This window comes from Aquarana catesbeiana, linkage group LG10 (genome assembly GCF_042186555.1).
Source record: "Aquarana catesbeiana isolate 2022-GZ linkage group LG10, ASM4218655v1, whole genome shotgun sequence".
Taxonomy (NCBI): domain Eukaryota; kingdom Metazoa; phylum Chordata; class Amphibia; order Anura; family Ranidae; genus Aquarana; species Aquarana catesbeiana.
Genome location: NC_133333.1, coordinates 258382535 through 258408873, shown reverse-complemented (window position 1 = coordinate 258408873; position 26339 = coordinate 258382535). Strand labels below are relative to the sequence as shown.

At 45.1% G+C, this 26339-nt stretch overlaps 1 protein-coding gene across 3 annotated transcripts in view; it reads left to right on the top strand.

Annotated features, from left to right (window-relative positions):
• AJAP1 (adherens junctions associated protein 1) overlaps positions 1-26339 on the top strand; it is a 185560-nt gene that overhangs the window by 57619 nt on the left and 101602 nt on the right. For all 3 annotated transcript variants that reach the window (XR_012236418.1, XM_073603695.1, XM_073603694.1), the window contains exon 2: positions 5703-5790. Coding sequence is in view for 2 of the 3 variants with exons in the window: in XM_073603695.1 (XP_073459796.1) it covers positions 5703-5790 (88 nt within the window). In the remaining variant the exon portion in view is untranslated. The remainder of the gene's footprint in view (positions 1-5702; positions 5791-26339) is intronic.

Sequence of the window (26339 nt, the reverse complement as noted above, 5' to 3'; positions counted from 1 at the left end):
CTGTCATCCCAGAAGGAAGCCTCTTCTAAAGGTGATGAACAAGAAAGCCCGCAAACAGTTTGCTGAAGACAAGCAAACTAAGGACATGGATTACTGGAACCATGTCCTGTGGTCTGATGAGACCAAGATAAACTTATTTGGTTCAGATGGTGTCAAGTGCAACCAGGTGAGGAGTACAAAGACAAGTGTGTCTTGCCTACAGTCAAGCATGGTGGTGGGAGTGTCATGGTCTGGGGCTGCATGAGTGCTGCCGGCACTGGGGAGCTACAGTTCATTGAGGGAACCATGAATGCCAACATGTACTGTGACATACTGAAGCAGAGCATGATCCCCTCCCTTCAGAGACTGGACCGCAGGGCAGTATTCCAACATGATAACAACCCCAAACACACCTCCAAGACGACCACTGCCTTGCTAAAGAAGCTGAGGGTAAAGGCGATGGACTGGCCAAGCATGTCTCCAGACCTAAACCCTATTGATCATCTGTGGGGCATCCTCAAATGGAAGGCGGAGGAGCGCAAGGTCTCTAACATCCACCAGCTCCGTGATATCATCATGGAGGAGGGGAAGAGGACTCCAGTGACAACCTGTGAAGCTCTGGTGACCTCCATGCCCAAGAGGGTTAAGGCAGTGCTGGAAAATAATGGTGGCCACACAAAATATTCACACTTTGCGCCCAATTTGGACATTTTCACTTAGGGGTGTACTGACTTTTGTTGCCAGCGGTTTAGACATTAATGGCTGTGTGTTGAGTTATTTTGAGGGGGCAGCAAATTTACACTGTTATACAAGCTGTACACTCACTACTTTACATTGTAGACAAGTGTCATTTCTTCAGTGTTGTCACATGAAAAGAGAGAAGAAAATATTTACAAAAATACGAGGGGTGTACTCACTTTTCTGAGATACTGTATATAATGTTTGGGGGTTGGGTGTAATTTTATAGCAAAAAAAAGTGATGATGTTTACATGTAGGAGAGAAATGTCAGAATTGGCCCGGTTGAGAAGTAGTTACTGTTGTGATTCTGTAATCAATAAATTGTTAAACTTTTAACTTAATATGTTCATTTTTTGGTACCTAAAACGTTTCATGATAACATTTTGTTTGTTTATAAATAAATATGGTGGGGACAATGGTACCCTGATGCTGTTCAATGAGTTTTACGTTAGTACGGTAGAAGCTGCAATATAATATATTCTTGGTGTTGCGATTTAATACTGCTTTAATTATTTATTTTACTCAAATCTAAAAATTGAAAATGATAAAAAAAAATGTTTTTTGCTCTCTCTCTCTCTCTGAAAGATGATGGTTGCATCTGCAGTACTTCCTCTTTTGATGTGCATATTAAAAAAGAATTAATAATAATTAATTAATAATTAAAAAATAATTTTCCTGTATAAATAAATCTAAAACAAACAATAAAAATAATCCTGACCTCAACCCATTATAGTCTCTCTGTAAAATAAAAAAAGTCCATATCGCTATAATAACTGCACAGACCCCAGGCACAGATAATTCTGCATTTTTATCTTATTTAGAAGGGAATTTGCATAACCTGAAAATCCATTTTTACTTTTATTCATCCGGTAGAATCTCTTTTCAGAATGTTTTTTTTTTTTTTCTCAGTGATAATAGGGCCGTCTCTGGAAATGTTTTTACAGATACACGAAGCAGACTCAAAGTTCCCCCAGCAGCATTATTAGAATTCCGACCGCTCCTCTGTTTCCAGCAGATTATATCAGCGATGAGGCGGTGTATAATGGCATGTGGCACTAGAGGAGGAAATGAGATATGCCACCTCTTGTTCATCCAACGTACTTACATGGGCTGCCAATAGATGAACCATTGAAAAAAAAAAAAAATGAGAAAAGCCGGAGAGTCAATTTTCAGATGAGCTATTTATGGACTTTCATCGTTGCTTAAGAAGTTCTTCTTTGTAAATGAGAATGTAGAATCTACAAAATGTATTGGAGACTCCGAGTCTTTTTGTAACTCCTCTTCTACAAACGGATTGCTGACGATTTGCATGCCGCTGAAAATCTAGTTGAGGGCGATTCATGTTCTCAGTGATAAGGAGAGGAATAACTGACTGTACCTGCCTCGTTTTACCCCCTTCATGACCAGGACATTTTTTTACTATTCAGCACTGCGCTAATTTAACTGGTAATTGCGCGGCCATGCAACACTGTACTCAAATGTAATTTATACCATTTTTTTCACACGAATAGAGCTTTCTTTTGGTGGTATTTAATCACCTATGTTTTTTTTTTAATTATTATTATTGTGATTGTTTAGCTAGATTATACAATTGAAACGGAGCAAATTAATAATAAGTAATAATAATAATAAAACATTATTATTATTATTATTATTGTTACTTATTATTATTAATTTGTTAGGTTCCAATCGTGTAGATACGGCATTCATTATTTCAGATAATTTGTAACTTCAGATTAATCCGTATATATAGCTCAGCATTACAGATCAGGCTATACAGCTCAGCCTCACAGATCAGGGTATATAGCTCAGCATTACAGATCAGGGTATACAGCTCAGCCTCACAGATCAGGGTATATAGCTCAGCATCACAATGATCTGTGAGGCTGAGCTATATACCCTGATCTGTAATGCTGAGCTATATACCCTGATCTGTAATGCTGAGCTATATACCCTGAACTGTGAGGCTGAGCTGTATACCCTGATCTGTAATGCTGAGCTGTATACCCTGATCTGTAATGCTGAGCTATATACCCTGATCTGTAATGCTGAGCTATATACCCTGATCTGTGAAGCTGAGCTATATACACTGATCTGTGAAGCTGAGCTATATACCCTGATCTGTAATGCTGAGCTATATACCCTGATCTGTGAGGCTGAGCTGTATATCCTGATCTGTAATTCTGAGCTGTATACTCTGTCCTCTGATGCTGAGCTGTATACTCCTGACACTATTGGTGGAAGCAAGCGGAATACAGGGGACGGAGTGGGTGGATTCTATAAGGGATGGGGCTTATGAGAAGTAGGAGTGGTCAGAAAAGGGTAAGGTCTGGCGCCCCCCATCCTAAAACTTCACCAGCCATTACTGCCTATAGATGCTCCAATGGGCTCTCATAGGAGCTTACACGAGGGTGAGGACCCTCTTCCCATCCCCATGTGACAGTGGTCAGCCAATCACCAAGTGGAGTGAATCACATGTTCCTTTATTCCCAAAAAGCGTGACAGAGGAGCAAAAGAAGGGTGAGTATGTCCAACTGGTTGTAAAAAAATTGAAAATGTACCCCGTGTTTATTACATCTATGTGGTGCTGATATAATATCACGGTCAGGGGTCAGGCTCAGAGACCAGTTGCTATAGCAGTAGAGAAGCTCCCACCAACCAGCTGGAAAGGTACACAAGCAGGTTACCCTGGCAGATGGCGGGGGCTTACCCAAGGTGCGAGGTCTAAGCACTTCAATTGTAATTGGTGATAACGAGCACAGGGATTTTAGATCACCTGTTACAATATAAAAAAAATTAAAGGTACAAAAGCAGCTACCCCATATGCCCGCACCTCCCTATTGATACTTTCTTAACATCCCTGAGGGACCCAAATGCTCTGATATGCAAAAAGTGACTTTAGGAAGCAAAGTCATGGGCTGGTCATTCACATCCTTCTGTTGGCTGCAGCATATTTTATTCTTGTGGCTCTGAAAACAACTGTACTGAGGGAAATAAGGGGGTTGCCAATGCTGGCCTCTTCTTTTGAAAATGCTAAGTTTTCTGGCTGTTTTGCTAAACTGAAAAGGTATTATTACTTTGTACTGACCCCGAACCGAGAACAAAAGCTCTGAATGTATGCATGTGTTTTCTTGATCAGTGACTTAGAAGGTAGCCAGGTAACTAGAACTTTCAGAAGGAGGTCAACCATGGCAGACTAACCACAGCAGACCAACCATAGCAAACCAATAATAGCACACCAACCATGGCAAACTATCCATAACAGACCAACCATAGTAGAACAACCATGGCAGTTCAACCACAACAGCCCAATCACGGCAGACCAACCATTGCAGACCAACCATGCAGATCAACCATAACAAACCAATCGTGGCAGACCAACCATAACAGAACAACCATGGCATACCAACCATGACAGACCAACCATGGCAGATCAACCAGAACAGACCAACCATGGCAGATCAATCATGGCAGACCAACCATAGCAGACCAACAATACCAGACCAACCATAGCAGACCAACAATACCAGACCAACCATAGCATACCAATCATTGCCGATCTGAGAACAAAAGCTCTGAATGTACGCATGTGTTTTCTTGGTCAGTGACTTAGAAGGTAGCCAGGTAACTAGAACCTTCAGAAGGAGGTCAACCATGGCAGACTAACCACAGCAGACCAACCATAGCAAACCAATCATAGCACACCAACCATGGCAAACTATCCATAACAGACCAACCATAGTAGAACAATCATGGCAAATCAACCACAACAGACCAATCATGGCAGACCAACCATACTAGACCAACTATGACAGACCAACCATGCAGATCAACCATAACAGACCAATCATGGCAGTCCAACCATAACAGAACAACCATGGCATACCAACCATGATAGACCAACCATGGCAGATCAACCAGGACAGACCAACCATGGCAGATCAATCATGGCAGACCAACCATAGCAGACCAACAATACCAGACCAACCATAGCAGACCAACAATACCATATCATCCATAGCATACCAACCATACAGACCAATCATGGCATGCCAACCATGGGAGACCATTCATTTCAGACCAATCATACCATACCAACCATGGCAAACCAGTCATAGCAGACCAACAATACCATATCATCCATAGCATACTAACCATAGTAGATCAACCATACAGACCAATCATGGCATACCAACCATGGAAGACCATTCATTTCAGACCAATCATACCATACCAACCATGGCAAACCAGCCATAGCAGACCAAACATAGCAGACCAGCCATAGCATACCAACCATAGCAGACCAGCCTTAAAACACCAACCATAGCAGACCAATCATAGCATAGCAACCATGGCAGACCAACCATAGCAGGCCAAACATGGCAGACCAGCCATAGCATACCAACCATAGCAGAACAATCATAGCATAGCAAGCATAGCAGACCAACCATACCATAACAACCATGGCAGACCAACCATATCAGACCATCCATGGCAGACCAACCATAGCAGACTAAACACAGCAGACCAGCCATAGCAGACCAGCCATAGAATACCAACCATAGCAGACCAATCATAGCATAGCAACCATGGCGGGTTTAACTATCCAGCAGGCACAAAAATCCTAATTTTTAATTCATTTTAGGGCTCGATCATCTGTACACCTGCAGCCAATCAGAGCGTTAGATGTATTGCTTTAAGTACCAGGTAATGTATCTGGATGTTCACACCACCAGGTTCAGTTGTGTTATACTTTATCGCACTGTCGTTAAAAGTACATTGTTAGTTTTTTTTTTTTTTTTTTTTATCCCAGCTTTCTATGAATGAACAAATCTGAGTCATAAAAAATGATCCCAAACCATTGAGAGAGCTTTTCACATCTTAATGGCATTTCCTGCTCTTTTTCTGGATTGTTCTTGATGTAGTTTGTTTGCCCGCTCATTTATCACATTGCTTTGCTTTCTGTCTCTGCCTCTCTGTACAGGTCTTGCGGTCCACCAGATAATCACCATCACTGTCTCCCTAATCATGGTCATTGCAGCATTGATAACAACTCTCGTCCTGAAAAATTGGTAAGGATCCCTCCTAATCCTTTTATTCCTGATGGCTTTTCTGACAGTTGACATGATGGTGGTTGCTACTATTTTGTACATCGTTTTATAGAATGATATCAGGTTTATCAGTCGAAGGTTACAATAAGTTGTTTTGAAGAAAAGAGCGTGCTCCTTAGACGGGGGGGGGGGTCATTGAACAGTCCGCTTATTAGACACGTGCAATTTGTTTTGTTCCGAATTTGTTTTTTTCATGAATTTTGATAAATTCGTCAATTCGGAAATATCCGAATTATGAAAGCCCATTTAACGAATTTTTCAGAATATTCATAAATTAATAAATACGTAAATTTGAAAATTCGGAAATTTGAAAATTCGGAAATTCGAAATTCAAGAATCCGAAAATTTGAAAATCTGAAATAATAACTAACTAATAAATTATAGGTATTGGAATTTCCTTTCAAATTTGGCTATAACAAATATGGGAGAAAAGAAACAGGCGCCTCGAGGTTTGAACTGTAACATTTTAATATCATACAGGTGCAATATCCACTTACACTGAAGTTTTGAAGGTAAGGCACATGTCCATCCACACTGGCGTGGCATCCGTCCCATTCGCACAGCTAACTTAGCCTGGAGGAGGGGTATCCTGACCAGCAGGATCTCCGCAGCCGGGGAGGTGAAAACTGAGGCTTGGATTGCGGCTGGTGGTTGATAGTGAGGGCTGGAACTCGGCGCCAGGCGTCATGACATTACTGGTGGGTTGGCAGCTTGAAAAAAAGAGCGTGCCCTGTGTCCAATTGTCCAGTGAGCATGCTCCGAAAAAAACATTGTCGCAAGCCGCCAGTGACGTCATCATGCCCGACGCTGCGTTTTAGCCCTCCCTAACGGATGGTCCTACCTAGTGCTCTATCAGGTCCGGTAGACCTGTCAAAGATCTCTGTGGTATATCTGCACACGAGCCGAGAAATTAATTCAAGATGTACCAGAGAGGAGCAGAGTAGGGAGAACTTTCCAGACCAGCAGGACAATGAAACACATGTCATTTCTGGGCATGCACGAGAACCCGCGATCTGCCACCCAGGACAAGTAACCTAGAAATCCCCTGAGGCAGCAAGCAGGACCGCCCATGTGCAGAAAGGCCATAACAGATCCCAGAGGAACGTGCGGTATTCTGTGCAGGGTCAAGGCAGGGCCAGTGCTAGACTATTTTGCGCCTAGGCAAGACCAGCTTGAATAAGCTGGTGGTTAAGGAGCAGGCAGCCGCCGCGTCCTTAACAACCAATGAGTCATCAGCTGTCAGCAGGGTTTTCCGCTGACAGCTGAATCTAATAAAATAATTGCTGGCATTAAAATATCACAGAACAAAATGGTGTGGGTTCCTCTCAAAATCCGTACTAGACCCGAAGGGACTTTTGTGGATTGGGGGGGGGGGGGCCCACACCATGCCAAAATTGAAAAAAAAATGGCTTGGTGGTCTTTCGAAAACCATACCAGACCCTTATCCAAGCATGCAGCCTGGCAGGTCAGGAAAGGTGGGGGGATGAGTAAGAGCCCCCCCTCCTCCTGAACCATGCCAGGCCACATACCCTCAACCTGGGGAGGGTGACCCTGCCCCCTTACTGGTTGTTAGGGGCGCTGGCTGCCACCAACATTAAATGAACACAGTGTTTCTGTACTAAAATACCGCATCATACCGCTTTGCGAATGGAGCCCTGTGTGGGGAAGCCAGCGGAGGGTTAGGAAGCTGGCAGACAGTAGGGAAACCAGTGGCCGTGGCTGAGCCCTAGGCGGCTGCCTATATCGCCTAGCGGTAGCACCGCCCCTGGTTCCAGGTATGTCATCTTCACCTAGGTGAGAATGACGGATTTAAACCTTAGGGGGGGGGGGGAAGATGTAGTTCTGCAATACATTTGTAGGGAGGGGAAAACAACAATAAAAAGGGGTAAATGCTCATTTTCATGCATTAATGCTTATATTTAAATTGACCTTCATTTGTTGCAACTATGAGCTTACACAACACTCAGGAGACTTTCTCTACCCTCATGTGACAGCGTTTGGGGCCCGCAAAGGCAATCAGCATGGACTAGCGATGCCGCGCTGGATTAAAGTGAATGAATCACATGGTCCTCTATACCTGGAATTACTGGGCGTGTTACCAGAAAGGGGGAGGCGTGATTGGAAATTATGTATAGGAAGCTATGGAGGCCACCATGATGGTCAACCCTTTGGTTTGCCCTTCTTGGGAAGAGCATGGGTTCGCTATAGGGGCACCAACACAGCTCATAGGGGCACTTACACAGGGGCACTTACACAGCCCATATAGTAGTGTTTAGCAGTCATGTGTTTAGAGGGGCAGGCAAGGTAAGTATACTGGAGAGCTTACTTTGTTATCTTCCATCAGAAAGAAATATGATTCATTTCTGTTGGCATTCTTCTTATTTTAAGCCCTCATGAGATTTTTTTTTTTTTTTAATTCAAGTTTTTTTTTTTTTTTTTGTTCTTAAGAAGAAAAAGAAGACTTGATGGCAAGTTATTCATGAGTGCATGCAAATGCATATGGGATTTCATTTTCTCTAATCCATATTTCTTTTTCTTCCCTATTTACGCATCCTTAAATAAACCCTTTGATTTTGCAAAAAAAAAATACTGCAGGGAAAAAATAAATTATATTTTCCTCAACAGTGTTCTCAAAGACTACCTGTGGAGCTTTTTATTGGAAATTGCAGTATGTCTGCAAACATGAAAAAAAACACAACGTTACAGTAATTACAGAGCGTGGTTGGCTTGCGGTATCTGGAAGGCTTAAAGAGTTCTGTTAATAACAATAAAAAGAAAAGCAAAAGTCAATGTGGACCTTGAAGAGAGTTCACACGAGAGGCTGACTTAACAAGATCTTCCAATAAATGATATAGAAATGTTAAACTCAGAAATAAATGTGTGTGTACACTGTATACGGTTAATGATTTGTTCCCCTGCAGATTGTGTAAGTTTTGCCCACTTACAAAGAAATGAAGGGTCTATAATTTTTATAATAGGTGTATTTTATATGATAAAGACAGAATATCAATCGAAAATCCAGAAAAACACATGATACAAATGTTATAAATGGAGTTGCGGTTCAGTAAGTAAAACCTCCCGTTAGACTTGCCGGTAACGGTATTTCCATGAATCTTCCAGGACAGCTACTTGAGAGATGATTGGCTCCACCCTCTACAGGAAACACAAATCAGACACAATTTAACAGGCCCCTCCCTCTCCCCTGATCCTCAGTTGTTAGAAGATCAAGTAAACCTCCACCAAAAGCGCACTCGGCAGAGCAATAACAGAAACTCACTAAAACACCACCACCAGGTAAACAAAAGATGACCAGAGAATACAGAACAGGGTGGGAATATGGACGCTGTCCTGGAAGATTCATGGAAATACCATTAACGGTAAGTCTAATGGGGGTTCCCCCCCCCCCTCATCTTCCAGGACTTGAGAGGATAAGCGAGATTCTATACCTTAAGGAGGGACGACAGCCTGAAGCACTTTCCTACCAAAGGAGAGGTCTTGGCTGAAGAGCATCTGGACTTTATAATGCTTGATGAACGCATGAGTGGAGGACCAGACAGCAGCTTTAGAAATTTCTTCCCATGATGCTCCCGCTTTCTTTGCCCATGACGCGGCCAAAGATCTCGTTGAATGAGCTCTAACTCTGGAAGGAGGGATGTGACCTGACGCTCAGTAAGTTTCACAAATTGCTTCCCTAATCCATCTGGAAATGGAACTTTTAGATGCTTTGGTCCCCTTCTTGGGGCCATTGAACAAAACTAAGAGTTGGGAGGATCTCCTAAACTCACTAGACCTTTCTAGATAAAGCAGAAGGCATCTTTTCACATCCAAAAATCAAAATCTTTCCTCTTCTGCATTCTTGGGGGAGGAACAAAAACTAGGAAGAACTACCTCCTGGGACCTGTGAAAGCTGGAAGAATCTTTGGGTAAGTACAAAGGATCGGTCCTAATCACTACCCTGTTCTCTAAAATGCTCACGAAAGGGTCCTTACAGGAAAGGGACTCTAGATCAATCCTTCTCCCTGACGTTATAGCCAAAAGAAAGGTAAACTTTAAGGAAATCAGTTTCAGAGAGGCCTCATGCAATGGCTCAAAAGGAGCCCTAGTCAGAGCATTTAATACTGACAGATCCCAGGGAGGAATCTGTTTATTAGCCCTGGGTGTATGCCTAATTCTGGCTGAAAGAAACCTCCTGACCAAAGGGTCCTCAGCTAGTCTTTTTTCTGCAAACAGAGACAGGGCAGCAACCTGAACCCTAAGGGTGCTGACAGAAAGTCCTTTCTTCACTCCCCTCTGTAAAAAATCTAATACATAGGGAGTAGAAAAAGAATCTATTCCTGACTTCTCGTGCCAGGAAACAAAATTTTTCCAAACTTTCCCATAGATCTTTCTTGTGACTAACTTACGGCTGTCCAGGATAGCCTCAATAACCCTCTCTGAACACCCCCTTAGCTGTAGGATGCGCCGCTCAGCCTCCAGGCCATCAAATGAAAGGTCTGAGGGTTTGGATGGAGCACCAGCCCCTGACAGAGAAGATCCCTCAGCTCCGGCAGGGGCCAGGGGGGTTCTATTGAGAGAGCTCTCAGCGAGGAGAATCAACTCCTCCTGGGCCACCAAGGGGCAATCAGGATCATTTCTGCTTGATCTTGAACAATCTTCTGAACTACCAGCGGTAAGAGAGGAAATGGAGGGAAGGTGTAGGCTAGAGTGAAATTCCACGGGAATGAGAGTGCATCTGTTCCTAAGGACTCCGTCTCTCTTTCCAGCGAGAAGACAACTGGTAGTTTCTTGTTGAGACTGGATGCAAAAAGATTCACTTTGGGAACACCCCACTTTAACACGAACTCCTGGAACGTGTCTTGATTCAGTTCCCAACTGCTGGCACTGATGTTTATTTTGCTCAGATAGTCCACCAGAACATTCGCCGTCCCACTGATGTGCACCACTCTGACTGAAGAGACATTGTTCTCTGCCCAGGACAGAATCTGCTGGGTTAACAATAGAAGAATATCCGAGCAAGTGCCCCCTTGATGGTTTAGGTATGCCACGGTCATGGCATTGTCTGAAAAAATCAACAGGTCCTTTGAATTGACCCTTTCCTTCATAGCAACTAAAGCCTTCCCCACTGCTAACAGTTCTCTGAAATTCGATGAGTGGCATGCCTCCTCTGGCAGCCAGGCTCCCTGGGCCTGCCAGTCCCCTGAGTGAGCTCCCCAGCCCCACAGACTGGCATCTGTAGTCATTTTCATTGGGGAAATCTGTGCCCAGTCCTTCCCTCCCTGCAGATGTTCCCGCTGCTCCCACCAGGACAGATTTAGAAAATTCTCTCTTGGAAGCTGTATGAGCTGATTCAAACAGCTTTTTCTACGATCCCAATGATGCAGAAGAAAGGGGCCTGGAATGCAATTGGGCCCATGGCACCCCTGGAACGGCTGCAGTCATTAAGCCCAATAACTGCATGAGCTGACAAAGGGAGGCCTGTGGGAGAAACCTAAAGTTCTGCACAGAGAGAAGAACCTTTAAAATCTTTTCTTTCGGAAGAAAAATCTTTTGGGCAACAGTGTCTATTAGGTAACCCAAAAAGGACAAGCTCCGGGAAGGAACCAGGCAAGACTTCTGCTGATTGACCTTCCACCCCAATTTCTGAAAGGTCTGTTAGATCATTTGTAGATCCTGAACAAGGCTCTCTTCCTCTCGGGCAAAGACCAAAAAATCGTCTAAATATGGAACGATCGTTTCTTGCTAAAAAAATATGGAACGATCAATACCCTCTGTATCCGAAAATAGGCCATGACTTCGACCATGATTTTCGAGAAAATCTTTGGTGCTGCCGAGAGACCAAAAGGGAGGGCTCTGAACTGCCAATGACTTGGACCGTTCTCCATGAGAACTGCAAATCTGAAGAACTTTTGATGACTCTGGCAGATTGGTACATGAAGATAAGCGTCCTGAAGATCCAGGGTTACTATCAATACTCCTGGTATTAACAGATTCCTTACAGAATAAATGTTTTCCATCCGGAATTGTCTGTAGACTATGAATCTGTTCAGGACACTTAAATTGATGACCATCCGAAACCCACCAGACGCCTTCCTTACCAGAAAGATGTGAGAATAAAATCCTCTGAATTTTTGATCTTCCGGAATGGGAGAAATAACACCCTGTTTCCCACATCGCAATCAGATTCACAATGGCCTGCTGTCTCCCTTGGTCCCTTGGCAGATGAGTAAGAAAAAACCTCTGGGGTGGGGGGCTTTTGAATTCCAACCTGTAACCTCTTTCTATCATTTGGAGGATAAAAGAATTGCTGGAAATCTCTGACGATTCCTTGATGAAATGGGACAATCTCCTGCCTACCCCCGTTCTGGCATCACTGCGAATTTTTGGTAGGGGCTGAAGGAGCAAAGAGTGCCCCCCCCTTTTTGCTTGTCTTTGTTAAATGACCACTTCTACTTTGCCTGTTGTCTATTGGCCTTAAAATTGACTTTGTTCTGAAAGCCACGAAAAGGCCTCTTATTCTGGGGCTTATTCTTTTGGGAAGATGGAAACCATTTGCTCTTCTCGGAGGAACGAGCTAGGACTTCCTCTAAGTAAGAACCGAATAAGAGTTTGCCCTCAAAGGGTATGCCGCAGAGTTTATTCTTAGAGGTAAGATCACCTTCCCAAGATTTCAGCCAGATGGCCCATCTAGCTGAATTAATTAGGGCTGAAGTTCTGGCCACAGATTTTACAGAATCTGCTGTTGCATCAGCCAAAAAAGCAACTGACTTGGCAGTAAGGGGTAGAGAATCCCTGATCTCCTCTATGTGGGTGTCGGAGGAGAGAAGGTCATCCAGACGTTGGGCCCACACATCTAAACTCCTAGCAACACAGGTGGATGCTACAGCTGGTCCTAAAGAAAAGGCAGAGGCATCCCAGGCTTTCCTATCCATCTGTTTCTTAAGGACTCCGGAGTCCTCAAATGAACGATCTCACTTTTTAGATACTTGTGACATAGGAGCATCTAATCTAGGACATTTGAAAAAACTTCCTCAAAATCAGACTGAAAGGGAAACTTTCTCTTGTGTCCTCTAGACTGGAACAACCTTTTTTCCACTCAGAAAGGATCATGTCCTTGAGTGAATGATGCACAGGAAAAGACCTAGTTTTCCATCCTTGCAGACCTCTGTACATTTTATCCTGAACAGACTGGGCTTGCTGAGGCATCTCAATCTGTTCAGAAGTATATATTGACTTTAATAGTTCGTCAATATCTTCAACTGGAAAAAGATACCTAGTTGAGCTACCAGTATCCTCATCCTCTGATGCAGACTCCTCATCAGACATAGATACCGGATTCTCACCTTCTTCCAGGTCAGAAACATCACGTGAACTACTGGTCTTTGATACTAAAAGAGGTAGAGACCTACCTAAGACTGAAGGCTCCTGAGTCACAGGTTTAGAAGTGGAAGGCCCTAGCCCGGCTACTCTGTCATTAAAGGACCGAAAAGAGGCCACTACCTCCTTCATAGAAGTCATCAACTCCTTAAAAGAGGCAGTAGACCCAAAACTTGTCTTTGACGGAATACAATCCTCACAAAATTGTTTTTAAAACTATCAGAAAGCCTGGCTCTACAGTTCCCACATTTTTTTTTTTTTACAGGTTTGTCAACCTAGAAAAAAACAGAAAACAAAACCATAAAAAGGCTTATACAGACCCCCCTGCAACAGTAGCTCTTTATGCACAGACAAGGGCTTACCTTGGGGGCAGTATTGGACCCGGATGTCACCATTGGCTCAACTCGAGCGGGTTCTCCATCCTCGGTCCTGTCCTTAAGTTCCATAGAAGAGAACGTAGGCCGGCTGGTGAGACTCTGACCGCCGCTGCACTGCTAAACTAGCCTGCCCTGCATCTGAGATCCTTTAAGAAAACAGCATCCCAGAAGTGCATCATGTCACTTCTGGTTCCGGCGCCATCTTGTGGCGTCACCGGAAGTCCTCAGATGCCATTTTGGTACACCCAACGGGGGGAAGACACGAGGCAGATGCCTCTCCACACAGCTAGACGCTGGACCTGGAAGGGAGTTGCCGCTGCTAAACCACCAGGGAGGCAAGAAACCCAATACATACAGGGGGCCCTTCTTGGTCTAAAAACATAGAAAAACACCCCAGACATGGCCACAACCAGTCCTGAATATCACTACAGAAGGGGGTCCACCAACCACAGTTACCAGACCTATAAAAAACAACAAACATTACGGTGTGCCCCTGGAGGGTTTGGAAACACAAAACAACTGAGGGTCAGAGGAGAGGGAGGGGCCTTTTAAATTGTGTCTGATTTGTGTTTCCTGTAGAGGGCGAAGCCATTAATCTCTCAAGTAGCTGTCTTGGAAGATGAAGGGGGAAAATAAGTATTTGATCCCCAAGCAAAACATGACTTAGTAGGTGGTGGAGAAACCCTCGTTGGCAAGCACAGAGGTCAGATGTTTCTTGTAGGTGGTGACCAGGTTTGCACACATCTCTGGAGGGATTTTGGTCCACTCTTCTTTACAGATCTTCTCTAAATCCTCAGGCTGGGTTCACGCTGCTGTGCGGAGCGGCTCACAGCAGGGGTCCAGTGTGTCCCTATTCTCCGTTTCAGGGATGAATCAGACCCCAAACTTTTGGCTGGATTCAGACCTGAAACGGACCAGAGGACGCATAAGACTCTTCTGCAAACCGCTCCTCAGCCATCCCGGTACTGTGTGAACCAGCTCCATTGAGAGCCGGTCACAGTCTCCTGACATGCAAATTGGATGTGGGGAAACCACTAGTGTGGGGAAACCACTAGTGTGAACCCAACCTTAAGGTTTCTTGGCTGTCACTTGGCAACTCGAAGTTTCAGCTCCCTCTATAAATTTTCTATAGGATTAAGATCTGGAATCAGCATTTTTCTTCCTCCAAACACGGCCAGTCCCCCTCCTCAAGAAGACACATGTACAGGCCCGTCTGAAGTTTGCCAATGAACATCTAAATCAGGGGTCTCAAACTGGCAGCCCTCCAGCTGTTTCAGAACTACAAGTCCCATCATGCCTCTCCCTTTGAGAGTCATGCTTGTAACTGTCAGCCTTGCAATGTATCATGGGACTTGTAGTTCTGCATAAGCTGGGGGGGCTGCCAGTTTGAGACCCCTGATCTAAATGATTCAGAGAAGGATTGGGAGAAAGGGCTGTGGTCAGATGAGACCACAACTGAGCCCTTTGGGATTAACTCGACTCAACGTATTTAGAGGAATAAAAATGCTGACTATGACCCTAAGAACACCATCCCTACAGTCACACGCAGAGGTGGAAACATGATGCTTTGGGGCTTTTTCTCTGCTAAAGGTACAGACTAACTTTGCCGCATTGAGAGACCAATGGACGGGGCCACGTATTGTAAAATCTTGGATGAGAACCTTCTTCCCTCAGTCAGAACACTGAAGATGGGTCGTGGATGGGTCTTCCAGCATGACAATGACCCAAAACATACCGCCAAGGCAACAAAGTAGTGGCTCAAGAAGAAGCACATTAAGGTCATGGAGTGGCCTAGCCATTTTCCAGACCTTAATCCTATAGAAAATGTATGAAGGGAGCTGAACCTTCGAGTTGCCAAGCGACAGCCAAGAAACCTTAAAGCGGTGTTCCACCCAATAATGGAACTTCTGCTTTTCCGGTCCACCCCCTCCAGTGTCACATTTGGCACCTTTCAGGGGGGAGAAGATACCTGAGTAATACAGGTATTTGCTCCTGTTTCCGGTGATAGATTGGCGCAGAATTCACGGCAATCTATGGCATGTCCGGCCCCTCCTCCATCTCTCTCCGCTGTCTTCTGGGAGGCACACAGGTCCCAGAAGATAGCAGGGAACAGTCAGGACACGCAGCGCAACTCGCACATGAGCAGTAGGGAACCAGGCTGTGAGGCCGCAAGGCTTCACTTCCTGATCCCCTTACTGAAGATGCCGGTGCCTCCACCAGGGAGCCAAGGGACAGATCGGCTTCGAGGAAGGACATTGCGGGTGCCCTGGACAGGTGGGTTTCCTAATATTAAACGTCAGCAGCTGCAGTATTTGTAGCTGCTGACTTTTAATTTATTTTTTTGGGCGGAACTGCGCTTTAAGTATTTAGAGAAGATCTGTAAAGAAGAGTGGACCAAAATCCCTCCTGAGATCAAGAAGAAGCACATGAAGGTCATGGAGTGGCCTAGCCAGTCTCCAGACCTTAATCCTATAGAAAATGTATGGAGGAGCTGAAACTTCGAGTTGCCAAGTGACAGCTAAGAAACCTTAAGGATTTAGAGAAGATTTGTAAAGAAGAGTGGAGCAAAATCCCTCCTGAGATGTGTGCAAACCTGGTCACCACCTACAAGAAACGTCTGACCTCTGTACTTCCCAACAAGGGTTTCTCCACCAACTACTAAGTCATGTTTTGCTTGGGAATCAAATACTTATTTTACTGAACTGCAATTTAATTTATAACATTTGTATCATGTTTTTTTTTCTGGATTTTTGGTTGATATTCTGTCTCTATCATATAAAATACACCTATGATAAAAATTATAGACCCTTCATATCTTTGTAAATGGGCAAACTTACAAAATCTGCAAATCATTCTTTTCCCCACTGTATATAATGATTGGGGTTGCTAAGTAGTTTTCTAGCAAAAAATGTATGGTTTTTACATAGACTTTTTACAGAAAGATGGTGAGAGAAAATTAAGTAAAAATATATATTTATTACAAAATTTGTTAAAAACACTCATAAAACCATATAGGGAATGCTTAGTTGGATGATGTAAGCCATACAATCAAAACTGTAACAATATATCTTTGCTAGCTATTGCTGGAGGTTGACGCGTTTCACAAAAGGCCGCTTCCTCAGGACCTCATTATCTTGTTATCAAAGAACATTAGGTATGCACTCCCAAGAACCCACTATTGAGATGGTGGTATGCTGTATAACGGAACGTCCCACACTCCGCTTGAGTGCTTCCGTCATATATCGCTTTCTCCAGTCTGAATATAGATATTAGATATTATAGCCGCATATTACAACCAAGAACTAGGCAGGACTCGTTTGGCTGCAAAGCTGGAACTGTTTATTTGAACAAGAATGCAGGCTTTTATACACTTGAGAAGGAGGTTCCCCTTCCTGATCATATTATATAGCTAATTAACTAGTCATTTAACCAGCCTAGGTGACTCGGAGGTCTGGCCTTTCGGGTCAGACTTGCCGTCTTCTAGCTCAAAAGACACAATACACATTATCATAAGTATAAACATAGAACTCCCTCAGACAATAGCAGACCTACTTACAAAAAACACATTATGGCAGGGGGCTTGCTGATGACATCACAGTCTGCGATGAATCCCACACTGGCAGAGACCATCATGGCCTTTTTAATAATGTCCTTTTGCATTACATACCAGAACATCTCCCTAAATGCTTGTAGCGCCCTCAAATGCCAGGGCCCATAGTCGGTAGGTAAGAGGCTAGCATTCAGTCCCCTCCAAAAGCCTCTGTCCGGGTGAGTCTATCACATGCTGCATGGTGCAAAGCACAGATTTATCTATCACAGTGTAGTGAAATTTTCCACACAATGTAGTGCAATCGTCGTAGTTAATAATTCCTCAAGAAAGTAGCAGCCTATATAGACCACAGGCAAAGCACCATATCCGGATATCCAATTCCCACAAAAAATAATAATACAGCAATCCGTCTTCAAGAAGCTATAGTATGTAGCCAACGCAAAGCCTTCAGTTTTTCCCAGGTGCTAATTGGTATAACAATGCATATCCACAGTCTAGGCTGACCAAGTATGACAAACCATTGACGAGCTTGTAGCCGCTCTTCTCCGCCATCCCCAAAAGATGTTTTTTACATGTCAGAATTGGCCCAGACTGGAAGTAGTTAAAATATATTTATTATTAAAGGTAAAACTGGAAGACAGGTGGATGTTCCTTAGATATATCTTTAGAAAGTTACAAGGACACTGGAATTCTGGGAAGATCAACAGGTAGTAAGACTTGTGAACCTGCCACTGGTAAGAACTAATCATCAATAGGATCGCTATTCTTATTAAATATTCCTCGGATGTATGGAAACAAATAATGTCATTGGTGGAAGTACGGTGTGCAAATGTTAGTTACTTGGAGAGAACGGCAGAACTTGGCTGTGGAGAGGAAGGCTTCTTCTACAGTCCCGGTCATTTTATTGTATTGAATATAATCTAAGGAACGTCCCATAAATACCGTGTTCCCAGTACACCAGAATCTTGTCTGGATTGTTATCTCTGAGAAACAAATTCACCGAAATCCTCCATCACGTTATCCGCCTGGTAGCATTTGAGTTATTGGAGACGGATGGAGTAAAATTGCTTGTTCTTTTCTATAAATCCCCTGAGTGGGTCTCTATCCTACAGCTACAGCTAAAAAGTGACACCCGGCTTTCTTCGAATGTCATAAAGTATTTGAGGACTTTGTTAACAAAAAAACTTTAGCATATAAGGAGTAAGTTAAAAAAAAAAAGAATCTGCTTCTAGATATGTGCAGAACGAAAATATGTGTTTTGTTTGTTTCAGATCGATTTGTTAAGTTACTCATTTTGTTTTGTTGCATTTGTGATGAAATTTATTTAGTTTAGCTCCCTTTATTGGTTTTCGACCGGATTCAAATTTTTCCAATGGAGTCGAAGTATTTGAATCGAAAATATCAAATCCATTCAAATTCATTATGAAGAATAGTTGATGCTTGAAGTGTAACTAAAGGCAAAACTTTTTTATTTTTTTATTCTGTATAGAGTGGGGAAGAATTAGAACATCTGTCAGTTTTTATTGCTGTCTGTGCCCCCACTGGGGAGATTCCTCCTCTCTATTTGTCCTGTTTACCATTATCTTTGAAAGTAAAAGAAAATCTCAAACTTTGGGTTGTCCCCAGAAAAGTAATAGAGGGGCCCTGCGCCCCCCACCCCAAAGCACCTTGTTCCCATGTTGATGAGGACAAGGGCCTGTTCCCGACAACCCTGGCCATTGGTTGTTGGGGTCTGCAGGCAGGGAGCTTATCGGAATCTGGAAGAACCCTTTAACAAGGGGGCCCCCCGATCCCAGCCCCCCCCCATGTGAATGAGTATGGGGTACATTGTACCCCTACCCATTCACCTAAAAAAAAAGTGTCAAAAATAAAACACAGTACACAGGTTTTTAAAGTAATTTATTAGGCAGCCCTGGGGTCTCTTCTGACGTCTTCTCCCCTCTCCGGTTCTTCTCCCTCTTCTGGCGATGTCTTCTGCCTCTGCCGGTTCTTCTCCCCTCTCCGGTCTTCTCATCTCTCTGCTGATGTCTTCTAGCCCTCTCCGGTTCTTCTCCCTCTGTCCGCTGTCTTCTGTCTCTGCCGGGTCTTCTCCACTGTCTTCTCGCTCTTTTGACCGGTCTTCTTTGATGTCTTCTCCCTCTGTTCTTCTTTCGATGTTGACTCAACGCTCTCTCCCGCTCTAATGCTGGGTGCGTGGTGTGCCACTACTTTTATTGGCATGAGGTCACCGGAGGTTCGCGCCTTATGATGTCACCGCCCATCATGCCCCGGGTGGTGACGTCATAAGGTGGGCATGCGGCCTGGTACGGCTCAGGAGGGAGGGGCCACTTGCTTGTCCCCACCCCCTTTCCTGACCTGCCGGCTGTGTGCTCGGATAAGGATTTGGTATGGATTTTGGGGGGACCCCCGTGCAGTTTTTTCAGCGTGGGGGTTCCCATTAAAATCCTACCAGAGTGAAGGGCCTGGTATGCTCTTGGAGGGGGAACCCATGCGTTTTTTTTATTAATTTGGCGTGGAGTGCCCCTTCAAGATCATCAGAGCACAAGTTGCATACCAAAGTCGGATCAGTTAAGACGGTGATCCGACTTCAGTGATATTCAATGGGCTGAAGTAGCATCAAAGTCTGATCAAAGTATTGCAGGGACTACTTTGAAGTTGGCACAACTTGAAGTCGCACTAGTATGAATGGTAGTCATTGGAAATCATGGGGAACGACTTGTCATGCGACTTTGCAGTCCCAAATCGTAGGACAATTCATACAAGTGTGAAAGGGGCCTTAGGTCTGGACTGTGATTGGGCCATTCTAACACATGAATACGCTTTGATCTAAACCATTCCATTGTAGCTCTGGCTGGATGTTTCGGGTCGTTGTCCTGCTGGAAGGTAAACCTCCGCCCCAGTCTCAAGTCTTTTGCAGACTCTAATGCCGCGTACACACGGTCGGACTTTCCGGCATACTTGGTCCGGCGGACCAGAGTGTGCCGGACAATCCGCCCGTGTGTGGGCGGCGGCGGACTTTTCCGGCGGACTTCTTCCCAAAAGCCCGCCGGACCTAGATTTTAAACATGTTTGAAATCTTTCCGTCGGACTCAGTTTCGGGCGGAAAGTCCGCTCGTGTGTGTGCTGGTCCGACGGAAAGCCCGCTCGTGTGTAGGCTGGTCCGACGGACCAAATACGACACGAGGGGATGGTATTGCATCTCGCGCTCGCTGCAATAGGAAAAACAAATCTTCCTATTGCGGCGAGCGCGGGGCATACCAGGCCCTTAGGTCTGGTATGGATTATAAAGGGGAACCCCGCTACGCCGAAAAAACGGCGTGGGGTCCCCCTAAAATCCATACCAGACCCCGATCCGAGCACGCAGCCTGGCCGGTCAGGAAAGGGGGTGGGGACGAGCGAGCGGCCCCCCCCCTCCTGAACCGTACCAGGCCGCATGCCCTCAACATGGGGGGTGGGTGCTTTGGGGGAGGGGGGCGCCCTGCGCCCCCCCCCCCCAAAGCACCTTGTCCCCATGTTGATGAGGACAAGGGCCTCTTCCCGACAACCCTGGCCGTTGGTTGTCGGGGTCTGCGGGCGGGGGCTTATCGGAATCTGGGAGCCCCCTTTAATAAGGGGGCCCCCAGATCCCGGCCCCCCACCCTATGTAAATGAGTATGGGGTACATGGTACCCCTACCCATTTACCTAGGAAAAAAGTGTAAGTAATAAAACACACTACACAGGTTTTTAAAATATTTTATTAAACAGCTCCGGGGGGTGATCTTCCTCCGGCTTCGGGGGTCTTCTTCCGGCTTCGGGGGTCCCTCCGCTTCATCTTCTCCCGGCGTCCGGTTGGTTCTTCTCCGCTCTCCGGCCTCTTCTCCCGGTGTCGCAGGTCTTCGGCCGGCCCCTCCGCTCTCTTCATGTAGCTCTATTGCGAGCGGAGGTCCGGACTTCTTGGCTTCTTGGCTTCTTGGCTTCTCTTCTCTTCTCTTCTCTTCCCCCAGATGTTGACACGACGCTCTCTCCGGCTGGACTGGTCTCTGAGGGCTGCGTTGTGACTTATATAGGCGGAGACCCCGCCCCCATATGATGTCACAGTCCCTGGGCATGCTGGGACTGTGACGTTTTAGGGGGCGTGGTCGACCACGCCCCCTAAAACGTCACAGTCCCAGCATGCCCAGGGACTGTGACATCATATGGGGGCGGGGTCTCCGCCTATATAAGTCACAACGCAGCCCTCAGAGACCAGTCCAGCCGGAGAGAGCGTCGTGTCAACATCTGGGGGAAGAGAAGAGAAGAGAAGAGAAGCCAAGAAGCCAAGAAGCCAAGAAGTCCGGACCTCCGCTCGCAATAGAGCTACATGAAGAGAGCGGAGGGGCCGGCCGAAGACCTGCGACACCGGGAGAAGAGGCCGGAGAGCGGAGAAGAACCAACCGGACGCCGGGAGAAGATGAAGCGGAGGGACCCCCGAAGCCGGAAGAAGACCCCCGAAGCCGGAGGAAGATCACCCCCCGGAGCTGTTTAATAAAATATTTTAAAAACCTGTGTAGTGTGTTTTATTACTTACACTTTTTTCCTAGGTAAATGGGTAGGGGTACCATGTACCCCATACTCATTTACATAGGGTGGGGGGCCGGGATCTGGGGGCCCCCTTATTAAAGGGGGCTCCCAGATTCCGATAAGCCCCCGCCCGCAGACCCCGACAACCAACGGCCAGGGTTGTCGGGAAGAGGCCCTTGTCCTCATCAACATGGGGACAAGGTGCTTTGGGGGGGGGGGGCGCAGGGCGCCCCCCTCCCCCAAAGCACCCACCCCCCATGTTGAGGGCATGCGGCCTGGTACGGTTCAGGAGGGGGGGGGCCGCTCGCTCGTCCCCACCCCCTTTCCTGACCGGCCAGGCTGCGTGCTCGGATCGGGGTCTGGTATGGATTTTAGGGGGACCCCACGCCGTTTTTTCGGCGTAGCGGGGTTCCCCTTTATAATCCATACCAGACCTAAGGGCCTGGTATGCCCCGCGACGGGGCTAGCAAGGTGTCAATCTCGCCGATAAAAGCGGCAAGATTGACATCCTTCTCTAGTCCCGTCGCACCTGAGTCACGTTCAAAATGAACGGACTTGTCCGTGTGTGGGCAAGTCCGTTCATTCTGAAAGTCCGCCGGAACTCCGGCGAAAGTCCGTCGGAAAGACGGGCGGACTTAGCCCGCCGGAAAATCCCGGCGTGTGTGGGCAAGTCCGTTCGTTTTAAAGTCCGGCGCACCTGGCGGACAAAGTCCGTCGGAAAGTGTGCCGGACCAAGTAGGATAGAAAGTCCGCTCGTGTGTACGCGGCATAACAGTTTTTCTTCTAAGATTGTCCTGTATTTGTCTCCATCCATCTTCCCATCAACTCTGACCAGCTTCCCTGTCCCTGCTGAAGAAAAGCATCCCCACCACATGATGCTGCCACCACCATGTTTCACGGTGGGGATAGTGTGTTCAGGGTGATGTGCAGTGTTAGTTTTTCCCCACACATAGCGTTTTGCTTTTAGGCCAAAAAGTTGAATTTTGGTCTCCTCTGACCAGATCACCTTCTTCCACATGTTTGCTATGTCCTCCACATGGCTTCTCACAAACTACAAACAGGACTTCTTATGACTTTCTTTCACCAAAGTCTTTCTTCTTGTCACTCTTCCATAAAGGGCAGATTTGTGGAGAACACGACTAATAGTTGTCCTGTGGACAGATTCTCCCACCTGAGCTGTGGATCTCTGCAGCTCCTCCAGAGTTACCATGGACCTCTTGGCTCTTCTCTGATGAATGCTCTCCTTGCCCGGCCGGTCAGTTTAGGTGGACGGCCATGTCTTGGTAGGTTTGCAGTTGTGCCATACTCTTTCCATTTTCCGATGATGGATTGAACAGAGCTCCGTGAGATGTTCAAAGCTTGGGAGATTTTTTTATAACCTAACCCTGCTTTATACTTCTCCACAACTTTATCCCTGACCTGTCTGGTGTGTTCCTTGGCCTTCATGATGCTGTTTGTTCACTAAGGTTCTCTAACAAAACTCTGCGGGCTTCACAAAACAGCTGTATTTGTACTGAGATTAAATTACACACAGGTGGACTCTATTTTACTAATTAAGTGACTTCTGAAGGCAATTGGTTCCACTAGATTTTAGTTGGGGGTATCAGAGTAAAGGGGGCTGAATACAAATGCCTGCCACACTTTTCACATATTTATTTGTAAAAATGTTAAAAACCATTTATCATTCCACTTCACAATTATGAGCCACTTTGTGTTGGTCTATCACATAAAATCCAAATAAAATACATTTATGTTTTTGGTTGTAACATGACAAAATGTGGAAAATTTCAAGGGGTATGAATACTTTTTCAAGGCACTGTATTTGTAGTTCAAATCAACAGAGCAGCATAGGGTGACAGCACTGCTCTTCAATAGATACCCTACAGTGAGTGAGTGTTGTCACCTTTGAACAGGAAGTGTGCTACTGGCTGGATCATCAGGTGAAAATAAATAAAGGACAAAGAAAAAAACATTGCAGCCATCATATCTAAGGACTGCTAAACTGCAATATATTGCATTCAGTACTATGATTAATGAGAGAATACAGCGCCCTTGGTGGACTGACGCAGCATATTTAGATAGCATCCCATGTCTTCACTGCTACTCTGATATCCCTCAGAAGACGTTCTGTAGGACGAAACGTGTAAGGGTGGAGCTACACAGTAAAGTCATCATGCCCACCCAGACAGGCGGTGTTTGTTAGTTTTTGTGCTTATTTACACTCCCTTGCTTGTGATTATTTAACTTTTTTTAATAGATTGATTGGGAAGATTGTACACTATGTTGGTTCTTCTTTCTTCCTCTGTATATGAGACTTGCTTCTAGTATATGTGCTCATTTACAACACAGAGGAGAGGACCATCCATCTGTGGGCAGCATAGAGCCAAATTTGACCTCCTAAGCATTAAGGATTTGATTGGTGGTGGCCAGGGCACTGGAACTGGTGAAGGTGGTTAAAGGATTACGTTTCACCTTGGACTTTTTATTTGGAACTCTATTAATTGTGGATTTATTTTCACAATTCACAGTTGAGTTGTTTGAATGTTGTACCTAATTTTCAAAATTACAGTTGTGCTCATAAGTTTACATACCCTGGCAAAATTTATGATTTCTTGGCCATTTTTCAGAGAATATGAATGATAACACAAAAACGTTTCTTTCACTCATGGTCTGTGTTTGTCTGAAGCCATTTATTATCAATCAACCGTGTTTACTCTTTTTAAATCATAATGGCAACACAAACTACCCAAATGACCCTGATCAAAAGTTTACATACCCTGGTGATTGATAACATGCACACAAGTTGACGCAAAGGGGTTTGAATGGCCATTAAAGGTAACCATCCTCATCTGTGATCTGTTTTCTTTTCATTAGTGTGTGTGTGTATAAAAGTTCAATGAGTTTCTGGACGCCTGACAGACCCTTGCATCATTCATCCAGTGCTGCACTGACGTTTCTGGATTCTGAGTCATGGGGAAAGCAAAAAAATTGTCAAAAGGATCTGCAGGAAAGGGTAGTTGAACTGTATAAACAGGAAAGGGATATAAAAAGATATCCAAGGAATTGAGAATGCCAATCAGCAGTGTTCAAACTCTAATCAAGAAGTGGAAAATGAGGGGTTCTGTTGAAACCAAACCACGGTCAGGTAGACCAACTAAAATTTCAGCCACAACTGCCAGGAAAAAGCGTTCTAAATGCAAAGAAAAGACCACAAATAATTTCAGGTGAAATACAGAACTCTCTGAAAACATGTGGTGTGGCTTTTACAATAAGGAAGCACTTGAAGAAAGATGGGCTGCATGGTCGAGTCGCCAGAAGAAAGCCATTACTACGCAAATGCCACAAAGTATCCCGCTTACAATACGCCAAACAGCACAGAGACAAGCCTTCTGGCACAAAGTCATTTGGAGTGATGAGACCAAAATTGAGCCTTTTGGCCACAACCATAAACGCTACATTTGGAGAGGAGTCAACAAGGCCTATGATGAAAGGTCCACCATCCCTACTGTGAAACACGGAGGTGGATCGCTGATGATTTGGGGATGTGTGACCTACAAAGGCACAGGAAATTTGGTCACAATCGATGGCAAGATGAATGCAGTATGTTATCAAAAAATACTGGAGGAACATTTGCACTCATCAGCCAGGAAGCTGCGCATGGGACGTACTTGGACTTTCCAACATGACAATGATCCAAAACACAAGGCCATGTGGTCCTCTCATTGGCTACAGCAGAATAAAGTGAAGGTTCTGGAGTGGCCATCTCAGTCTCCTGACCTCAATATCATTGAGCCCCTCTGGGGAGATCTCAAACGTGCCGTTCATGCAAGACAGCCCAAGAATTTCCAGGAACTGGAAGCTTTTTACCAAGAGGAATGGGCAGCTTTACCATCTGAGAAGATAAAGAGCCTCATCTACAAATACCACAAAAGACCTCAAGCTATCATTGATGTTAAAGGAGGCAATACACGGTATTAAGAACTGGGGTATGTAAACTTTTGATCAGGGTCATTTGGGTAGTTTATGTTGTGATTATGATATAAAAAGAGTAAACACAGTTGATTGATAATAAATGGCTTCAGCCAAACACTAACCATGAGTGAGAGAAAAGTTTTTGTGTTATCATTCATATTCTCTGAAAAATGGGGTAGGATATGGGTATGTAAACTTATGAGCACAACTGTATTTTTAACAGCGCACCACATTGCTTGTTTGCAATATATGACTTTTTTTTTTTTGGGTTTATAATGCTTGAACATTGATGGAACGAGTATATCCTTTATCAGACTCGATGAACCAAGTGCGTCAATGCCACCGGCTGACATCCTGCAGCACATGGCAGGTGGCAGTTGCTGCCGTCCATGTAACAAGCTCCATCAGGAATGGGAAACAAATGAGCGGAATCAGGTCAGAGAGGCAGGAAACCATCGGTGGTCAGGAGATGAAGGATCAATCTATAGTGAAATGAGATCAGAGACGGGCTCAAAGATAGCGGGAGAATGGCGTGCGGCTCGGGGGGGTCGCTCTGCGGAGAATTATCCAAATAATACATGATTCTCTTGTTTTGTTGGGTGGAAATACACAGGCGAGCTCCAGGAAGCCGGAAGAGCAGGGCGCTGATCTGTTCTCAGGATAATGGCATAATTGCGAGCAGATGTCACGCAGCCA